The 10732-nt window shown below is 39.7% G+C and overlaps 1 protein-coding gene across 1 annotated transcript in view; it reads right to left on the bottom strand.

Annotated features, from left to right (window-relative positions):
* The window catches only part of nell2a (neural EGFL like 2a), a 67320-nt gene that overhangs the window by 33782 nt on the left and 22806 nt on the right, over positions 1–10732 (bottom strand). Inside the window, exons 11-12 of the mRNA XM_008312274.3 lie at positions 9851–9956; positions 8984–9112 (exon numbers count right to left, since the gene is read on the bottom strand). Coding sequence (XP_008310496.1) covers positions 8984–9112; positions 9851–9956 — 235 coding nt within the window. The remainder of the gene's footprint in view (positions 1–8983; positions 9113–9850; positions 9957–10732) is intronic.

Genomic DNA, 10732 nt, shown 5'->3' with positions numbered 1-10732 from the left:
GACCAACAAATAATTTTTATGAATTCTATCTTAAATGCATATACATATATTTGATGTATTTTTGCTTTAATAATACAACCAAAAATCAATAAAACTTTAATACAATATCTCTTTCCATCCAGAGTTCAAACAGCTGTTCAATAACACTCAGCTAGTTCTTGTGTCAAAATCTCATTATTATTTTTCCAGGTTCCAGTAAGGGCGCTTAATCTTAGTCTCATGATCTCAGGAAAGGTATCCATAATTAACTGTGAAATAATGACAGCTAATGCTGGGGTTAGATTTGTACTTGCCAAATATAACAATTGTCCCATTATAGAGAAATTCACAGTGTGAGTTTTCAACCCACACAGGCTGCCACAGGAGGCGCCATAACACGTGGTTCCTCTGCAGCTCAAACTCAGAACCTCTGTGTACAAGGCAGATGTGTAAGGCAGGCCAGAAAGTCCTACTTAGCATCAATGCTACTGTGACTGCACATGATGTCTGTTTATTTACTGAATAGATGTTGTTATATTGGTTAGCAAGAAATCCACTCATCTGAAACAGAGAGAAAATGGTATATTAAGTCCAAAGTGTCTTTCAGTGACTATTTAATGCCTCTGTGCCTGCTACTGTGACTGCACATGATGTCTGTTGATGTCTGTTGTAGCACAGAAGTTAGCTGTGCTACAACACTTTTTGATGACACGCTATTTATATTTGTAACTTGATTGTCTTTAGTAATTTATATTAAAATATGTTGGCAAACATTTCATTACCTGTGATTTCATCTTTAATTGAAATGTAATCTGACAAATTTAGATGAGAGGACATTAGACCAGATCCCACTGGTCTGTTCGCTTGTTTACTTTGACGTTTATTATCTGTGTAATGAGTAATTAAACATCAGTGACTGCATCTATTTTTCTTTTTAAATTGTCTTTTGGTTTTTTTTATTAATTTCTCCCGAGTCCGTATTTGGAAACATATTGGCTGTTGCCGTAGTAACAGCTATTCTTGGGGTGTAGCCAAACTATCAGAGAGGAGATGCACAGCACTGCCAAGGGGGAAAAAAAACAACCAAAATAATCCTGATGATGTGATGCAACCACATGCAACTCAATGTAAATTCAAGTCAAACTTTACCAACCGGCTCCTTGTTCCATGTTCCTTATTCCTTCTGGTATCACAGGTTAAATGTAAGCAATTTTTGAAGCCCTCCTCGTAGTCCTTGACTTTATCACTTTATTATTCATTCACTGCATTCAGCCCTGGTGAGCGCGCATGAGGACATTCACCCCTGAATATTTTCCATGCCAGAAGCCTTCACGGAGAGCTCTTGATATTGAATTTCAGAAGATTTGCATTGGCATTCACAGTGCTCGCACGTCCTTGGGTGGAGCCCCGCCCACCGACGAACAAACTAAGAGCTAAGCACCTGCATCCATCTCTGGCATTCATGTTTCCTTGTTCTCCTGCCTTTCACCAATCCATCAACACTCAATGCCTCCAGCTATTCAAACTCTTTACTGCCAACCACCTATGAAAGTACCGGTGTCCTTCACTAACCAAATAAAGCTTATTAAAAACTGACTGACTGTGAGAGAAAGAGGAAGTGAGAACAGAAGGAGGGTGATGCAGAGTGGCCAAGAAGAAAATGTGGAGTTCACAGAGGGGCAGGCATGAGTGCAGGTAAAAAAAGAAGTGGCACAGAGTCATATTTTAGTGCCAGAGAGAAAAAAAGAAGAGTTGAGGCAGAGTGCAGAAAGAGAAGATAACAAGGCAGGAACGACAGAGCTGGGCAGGAGGAGGGTGGACAGGAAAGGGCAGGTACAGAGTAGGAGAGAAAAAACAAAAGGCAGTAGGAGGGGGGAAAAACAACTTTAAAATATTAATTCTTGCGGGGAGATATTTAAATGTCAGGAGTGAAGAGAAGGCAGTCAGAAATATAAAGTAAGTAAAGGAGAAGGCAGTCAGAAATATAAAGTAAGATAAAAAAAATAAAAAACGCTTTTCCTCTGCAGTCTCATTAGTAACCTTGAGCGGGGGTCTCAGGTGACGGCTGATTGGCTCTCTGCGGCGCTGCCATGATTAACAGCCTTTCAACTAGAAAACTCCATCCATCCCACCTGCAATGACAGCAGTTAATGCTCGCTAACACAATATGTTAGGAGTTGAGATGATGAGTGGCGGCCCACGCGTGTGCGGGAGGGATTAGGGGGATGACCATCTCCATTAACGCACTCCATTTTCTTGATTGCCCTGTCACACGGAAACACGTGACGCAGCAGGAAAAGAAGACAGCGGGTCAAGAGGCGGCGGCGGCTTTTAGCGCTGAATGAAGTTCTCGGGGTCAAACTGGTGCGACACCATCGTAGATCACAGAAAATGGCTGCGGTTTCGCACCTGTACACCTGACAAATAACTGATAGTCCTACGAGCCGCAGGTGAGCGTTTTTGTATTCATCAGCCTAAAAATATCCTCCTTATGCACAACAAGGGAGACCTTTCACTTCCTGCTGTCAGCTAAAAAAACAAGTCTGCAGACACTAATTACCTGGGTTAGAGTTTCTAAAAAGCACAACCACACAAACACACAATTAGAGGAAATGTCGGACGTTTTTATCAAAGCAGCATCCACTGAGGCTGACGAACGTCTGTACAAAATTAAGAATCAATAAGATTTCTGAACACAGTCAGATTTAATTGGTGGACTCGGCCACACAGTAGCTAGAACCACTGCTCCACACTGGAGATAATTTACATTTTCTTCCCTCTCTGTGTGTGCAGTACAAAAGGTTGTCAAGAACAGATACTTGGAAAGTTAAACGTAAATATGTCTATACGTGTTAGCCGAAAAAATGAACAAATGAGAAAAAAAAAAAACAAAAGCCAGAAGAGTACTGAAGAAAAGTACTGAGAAAAATTGGGCAAATTCTCCATTGACTAAATTGATCCTTAATAATTATTATGTATGAATTTTTGTATAAATGACACTTTGTAAATTAGTGATATATTTCAATAAAAGAGAGGAAACAAAATGGTGAATGTGAACACTCTTTTTCAAGTTTTCAATTTTCAAATGTAGCAGATCAACGGTTGACGCCGTCGACACCAAGTCGTCAGCAACCATTGCTGTCATTTTGATGGTAGTAAACGTCGACAACAGCACCGTGTAATCAGGCGACTACTCAGACATGATCTATAAATTAAACCTGGAACTTTCAACGGAGACCAAAGAATGAATAAAAAAAATACCGAATACTGAAGGACAACCAGCCAATTATGACATTTTTTCATCACAGTACATATTCCTTCCATTCAACTCTTAGCCTTCTATAGAGATAACTATGGTGACGACCATGAACTTCTATTCCAAGAACTGTAACCCTCTCAGCATGTCCCCTTTTTCTTTTCTTCTTTCAAACAGATAAATTGAAAATGCTGCAACAAAAGCTGTACTTTTACAGAAGCTGATTCAAACGTAGTACACGGTAGTACTGCGTTTATTTGGATCCAGGACACGACCGTCTATGTATGAAGACCTGATATAAATACCAGTAATACTCTACACATGTCCAGGTATCTTCACATCCCTACAGAGGAAATGTTTTTTTTTTTTCCTGTCATTCAGCCAGCTTATCCCCTCTCTGCTGCACATAGTTTCTAATAGCAGGAAACCTCCTTCATCACTATCGGTGTTTCATACTGCACCACCCCACAGTCTGGGTGTGGGGAGATAACACTGCCTCTGCCTTCTGCATGGTCCACAAAGATGGCCAATCCAGTGTCATTCCAGCAGCAGCCTGCTCTTTATCCCTCTGTTTTTTTTTCTTTTTGTGTTTTTTTCTACTCCATCCATCCCAGCACCAACTGCTCACGAACACAAACGGATTTCAATAAATAGCAGTAGCATCAGTCTTGCCAAAACATTGCCTGATGTTCCTTAGTAACCAGTTCCCCTATGTCCAAAATTAAATGCAATCTGAGTAAAAAAAGGCAGCGTGACAAACAGCCTTTCCCGCCTCTGGCCAAACCATAGACCACTCTGCAAATAATCTCCACTGTCGGCCCTGGTTCATCACGGCTGCTGGAAGATGTCAGCCAACGCAGACGGTTTATGGCTGTGTCGTGGGGTTAAATTTGGAGTAACAGCTGCTGGAAAATAAAACTTTGGTTTGTAAATGAACCCTAACTTTCACAACTGAACTTTCATAAAAAAAAGTTTTTTTAGGAATGAGCTCTTTTCTAGTTTATGTAATTTTGATGGTAAATCAGTGCATTTTTATAGTGATATATATATATATATATACTGTATATATATATACAGATATATAAATCAACTGTCATCACTGTCATGTTCTACAAACCAATAACTAATCTCCAGGCTGTTGTCCAAGACATCACTTATTTAACTATAACAGAACAGAATATGAAAAATATTGTAATAATATGAAATTATAGATTTTTAAAATAAACTCTTTAAATAAACATATTGAAATAATAATAAAACTAAATGTAATATTTAGGTTACGGGATAAATATTAACCTGGGTCGGAATCATTTTTGCAAGTACAGCATAAGATAATCCTGCAATTTTAATATGAGGTATGTTTGAAAAAGCCGACTCAGCAAGCTTTAGTTTAAGACAGCAATCAAATTCCGGAATAAATTCAAAATGTAAAAATAAATGCAAAAAACAAAACCAAAACAATTACCGCAGATTGAGAAAAGAGATGACGGAAATCCACCCAAGATCATCAAAAACCATGGAGACTGGAATATGTGTAATTCTAAAGTCTGACGTATGAAAATGAATGGTTCACCTGCGACGTTTAAGCTCACGGTGATAAAAGACGAAGCCTCCGCCAGCGTGGAAGGCATTTACGAAGGGAGAATCGTTTAAGGCTGATTACAGCTGCACGTGTGTGTGTGCGCACATGTGGACGTCTCACATATGTCCCACTAATGCGGTCCATTAGGCTTCGGGCGAACGACACCCGATGTCTCGCATAGATAACAGTGGCTGCGTTCATGTTCAGAAATGAGCCTGGATTGTATTTTTCAGTGGAGCGTCAGTCTTCACTCTTCAGTCTACAGACCACAGGTCACAGACTGCACTGACAACAGGGAGGTGGAGACAAGGCTGACAACAGAAGACCTTATTTATCATTTGGTCATTTATTTATTTTTGCATCAGTGTATGTTAAAGGTGTGATGTCGTAAGATGTGCTCAGATGTTGAGGTGGATTTTTTTTTAACTCATCTTCCACCTCTTAACCTCCGCAGTTTCTTCATCACCCTGAATGAAAATATAGTGTTTTCTCGCTACAGTGAGTTGTGAGGCGTATTGTTTTCGTCTTGTTAAGTGAATTAAATCTCATGAAAGGCTAAGTGCATTTGTAAGTCATTATTTATCTTAGCCATACATAAGGATGGGAATCTTTAACATTCCACCAGTGGTTGACATTAGAACGACCCACTGGAGCATGAAGTAGTCCATGAATAAAATGTGATCCCATCTGGAAGAGGGAGCACAGGGGCAACAATGTGGCATTTACAGAATATTGGCTGAGCAGAATAAAAATACTGTTTACACCAAAGAGCTCTGTGTCGGATGAGGCTGGAATTGTCTGTTTTGGGTGACATTTCAGTGTGTGGTCACAGAGGTGAGGTGTGTGTAAACATCCACGCAGGCATTCGGCATGTGTGTGTATCCATCTGCCTCTGTGTGTGTGTGTGTGTTGAGGGGTCAGGACTCCAGCAGGTGAGGAGCCCAGAGGCTCTGGACTCATCCTGACAATGATTGAGTTTCAGAGCAGGTCTCGCTCCTCAGTCAGTGCCAATTAGCCTGCTGCTCCCCGGTGACATTACAGAAGACAGAAGACGAGTCGGAAATCGGACTGCTCTCTGTTCACACATTCACACACACACACACACACGATATTTGTTCTGATTCTATCCTGTGATCAAATAAGCTTGACTTTTTACATCTGCTGCACATGTTCTTTATCAAGCTATAAGATACATTTAATATTGGTTAGGTAAAGTGTTCATCATCATCAAGATATCATTAGAAATAATAGTAGTAAAATAAAAGCACATACCTGATTTAGCCAAAAAATCAAATCATCATTTAGCCATTAAAATCAACATAACAACATAAATTTGAAAGCTCTGATTTCATGAGCACTATTTTCATTTTTCGTTTTCAGGTGTTATTTCCATTGGTCGTTTGTTTCAAGTCTTGTTTCGTGCGTTGCTACGTTCTTGTGAAACTCTTGTAAGACTTTACCTGGTTAAATAAAGAGTGTATATTTTTAACTTGCTCCATTTTTAACATAGTGTAAAAAGCATTTCTAACAGTGTATTCTTTTAAATAGGCCATTTTTTTTATTATATCAAAGCAGACAATAGTTGTCATCTCTGCGCCCGCTGTGTTCTGAGTGTTCATTTCAGTGACAATCACAGCGTCTGTCAATTATCCACTTCCACCTCCTTTGTCCTCTTCACCTTTAATATTTGCAAGTACTGTGGTAAAACACACCGTCGCCTTGACTGTGTTGTGAGTACAGGGTGTGGGCTGAGAACTCAGACACACTCAGATATGCACCTATACACACACACTGTACACACACACACACACACAAAGACAGGGCAAGTATCCCCCCGGGTTTTTCCCTGCTGCTGCTGCTGCTCCTATAAAAAATTTACACAAAAGTGATCTCATCTGCTATTTTGAGCATCTCTGACCCAGGAACGGTTTAGAGCGCTGGAATCTGGATCTGCTCTTTTCTCTGGATGTATGTCTTACAACAGCCACAGTGTGTGTGTGTGAATGTGTGTGCCTTAAAAAGTACAAGGGTGTACAATTCTCTACTTGTTCCATTTTATCATTTCACCCTTTTCTTTTTCTTCCCACGACCAGAATTTTTTTTTTCAGAATCACTTCTCACCATTGAAGTTTACTTATCTTCCTATCTCATTGGCCACAGAGGACATTCACAGATTATATGGAGCAGAGAACCTGCTCATCCACTGCCAGGATCCTCTGTTCTCCCATTGTTCTTGCAGGACAAACGCGTGCACGCATAAACGGTATGTGCAGTTACACAGACGCGGAGGAAAATCAATTGCTTTTGCGAGAACTCCATCAGCAAATTGAGTCAATTTCAAGTTTCTCTGTGTAGCTCCTGGTGCCAACACAACAAACACCGCTATCCAATTTCATACAAGAGTCAGGCAGCTCTTCAGATGAAAAGTCTGGCTCTGAAGTGTTGCTGTTGGAGGCAAATGCCTCTCTGGTGATGAGGCAGGGGCAGCTCTGTGCCTATTCTTAGGCTGCTAGCAAATTTCAAGTACAAAAAAGAAATTAAACAAAGAATGAAGGGCTCGAATAATAATAATTATAATAATAATAAAATGATTCTTTGGATTAATCGTAATGGCTGGAACCAAACTCTCTTATTATATTTGCTTCATTGCTCACACCCAAAGCAGCAGTGGAGGAGCATTTAAATTGTGTGCACAAATACCTGTAATAAACCTGGAGCAGTAATAGTGTTGCTCTGGAGTGGTTGTTTTGCTTTCTTAAAAAAAAAAAAAAAAAAAGCAGAATGAATGTTATTACTGTACAATATTAGGTAATATAATTTTAGTTCTGTTTTATCATCTATTTATTCACAGACTGGTTGTGTTGGCAAAACAAAAATCGGTTGATGAGAGAAGTGGGAGAGAACCAATGAGCTGAGACAGGATGGAAGGTCATCAACACCACGAGTGAGATTTGAAAAATAATTTAAAGGCTGTCAGAATTAATCTGTGGTGAAGACTAATTCATGCATTAACTTATATACGTATTTTTATTGAATTTATACTAATACATGTATATCATTATTAAAGGGATTTGTTATTTGTGGAATTATATTTTGAAGGAGCCCAGGCTGCATCACTGTTATTGTCCACCTGATTACAGAGTACAGCATCACTTCCTATTATTGTAGAAGATATACTATCTTCAACCACGTAGTCTCCCGAAGATTAATTACCCAGACTACCGCTCCCTTCTGTAAAGTCGTGTAAAATATGTGATGCTTGGAGTGTACAGTCAAAGAAAAACAGAACAGAACTGAACTGACAGCTTCTTAAAACACTATTAGTTTGCACAAAAATGCAAGATAATCGATGTATCGCTCAAACGAGAAACACACTCTGTCTGAAACCATGTAAAACTGTAATCACGCTGTGCAGGTTTGAAAAGAAACACACTCTGTCTGAAACCATGTAGAACTGTAATCATGCTGTGCAGGTCATTAGTGATGAAGGTGATGAGACGACATATGGTCACAGACTGGTCTGTAAACCAGCGAGACTTTCTGTCACAAATTAATCAACTAACTGAGAATAGAAACGTTAGTCAGAAAACACTCTATAAATAATGAGAGGATTAAGGTCTTCCATCAGTGAGGGATTATCCACCAGTGTACAGATTAACCACAGTAATGGTATGCTGCATTTGGTTTTTTCCAATGTGTGTTTGGTTTATTATATTTCTGCTGGGTTACGTTTACTTCATTAGGTTAGGGAATGATTTAGCTGTGAATTTGGCTTTTTTTAATCTAGGAATTACAGTATTTACTTCAAATGCTGAGCACTGTTGTGCTAAACTTCATTTTAATAATTTCTCCCAGAGGTCGCTATTTTGATTAAGGACGACTCCTGTTATTAAAGACTTAATGATAAGACTTATTTATGAAATGTATGAAACAGTACGACAGTATCTTGTTTATGTTAGGAGTTCAAACAGGAGAGCAACAGTGACTTTTAACAGTTTTTAGTTTGAAAAAAGGGGGAAGAAAAGAGCAGGAAAGTTCATCCTTTGGTTTCAGCAGCTTCTACACACACATTTACCAACACACACACACCAACTACAAACCCCCTCTCAGGGGGCAAAGAAACCTGTTCTAAAAGTTAAGCATTGTTATTCAGAGCCGTGCCTCACCTTCACAGTAAGCATTATCCTCTCTCAGTGGTCGAAACCCGTCCTTACACACACAGCAGTCTCCTGCCTCCAGGTTGACACAGTCGGAGTGCTCCACACAGCCGTGGCCCTCTGAGCAGAAGTCATGACCTGCAGCAGACGCAGGGAGGAAAAGGTTAAGGCCCGGAGGAGAGGAGTGATAGATGTGTGGAAGGATTGGGTCAGAGTATCACAAAGCTTTCCCTCTGTCTTTACTGGATGAAAAGGGTTTTTTTTAATTAAATTATTACATTTTTACAGTCACACCTGCCTTGGTTAATATAAAAACTCTAAAACAGACACAGGTGGATATAAAAGATAAAGGTACTGTATTTATGTAGGCAAGGTGACATTTGTCATTTACTTAAAAAAACTTATCAGACTCACAAGTACAAAGAAATCATTTTTGAATCTATGCACTGACAAACCTTTTTTTCATTTGTCTAAATTTGGTCAGTAAAAAATTCTCTTTTTCTTATAATACAAATACTATCTACAAAAAGTACTTCAAAATAATTTAAATAAATAATACGTCTAACTTATTAATATATTAATTCATTAACTGTCATACTAGAAAACTGGCAAATGCACAGACATGATGTAGCAGTTGCTGTATGTCAGTGATCCAAAACCTGGCCTGGGGATCAAACAACAAATGGACCACAAAGACTCCACAGATGGGCTGCAACTAGAGTAGTTTTATATAAATACTTCAATTTTACGCTTGACAATTAATAATTATTTTCATTCAATACAGTTTATTATTTTTCAATATATACACATATATTATATAAACCTCATGTGTCCAGAGACGTTCTCTTCTTCTAAATGATGTTGAACGACTCCTACCTCTGCAGACTTTACAGCATCTGTCATTCAAGGTGATCTGCTCCGACTCTGGACAGTTGAGCTCAGGACACGGCTCGCTGGGAACCACTCGATGCATGTTCCTGTCCTGTGGTGAATGAAAAGAAAACTCTCAGAAGCCTCTCTCTCTCTCTCTCTCTCTCTCACTCCCTCATTTAGTCTTGTGATATAATGTGATGTTTCATGTTTCCTCTGCCATCTCCTCGATCCTCTTCTCCCAGTGTTTTCAGTGCTAACAAATTACTCATTTCATCAATATTTCCATCCTTGAAAAAGAAGAAAAGCTCCATTCTTACAGCCTTGGTGATAAATCACATTGTAATTCATGGCACATCTCCGTTACACAAACAGTAAATCAATCTTCTGAATTATCGCTGCATGTGTGTTTAGTCGGAGAGTAAAACATAATTAGGGGCTTCCTTTACCCAGCATGCCTTTGGCAGGTCTGTCTTTAATGATCTCATCCATGTCCCTCTGACTGATGCTAATATATGGACATCAGCAGCATCAACACAGTGGGATGAAAACAACAACTGGCCGTGACCTGTTCACAGAACCCAAACATTTAGGGATCTCAATCCTAAAGCAGTCACATGAAAACTGAACAACAAACAAACTTTCCAAACAAGCTTCACCACTGACTTTTTATCCTACCCTGACACTCCGTCCTCCCTCCTCCCTCCCCCTGGTGACAGGGGATCAGAGACATGACAAGCAGCTGTCAGAGAGGAGCCTGCAGCGTCTGCAGCAGTGGGCAAACTGACACGACTCCAGTCTGAGAGTCTTTGATCTGGCTGCGACTGCCAGTCAGTTAACTGCGAGCACAGATGGACCCGGAGGAGGGTAACCCCGCTCACGCCGGTC

The sequence above is a fragment of the Cynoglossus semilaevis genome, chromosome 6 (assembly GCF_000523025.1).
Source record: "Cynoglossus semilaevis isolate Cse_v1.0 chromosome 6, Cse_v1.0, whole genome shotgun sequence".
Classification (NCBI taxonomy): domain Eukaryota; kingdom Metazoa; phylum Chordata; class Actinopteri; order Pleuronectiformes; family Cynoglossidae; genus Cynoglossus; species Cynoglossus semilaevis.
The sequence above is the reverse complement of the archived record's forward strand: the minus strand, read 5'-3'. Positions and strand labels throughout refer to the sequence as shown.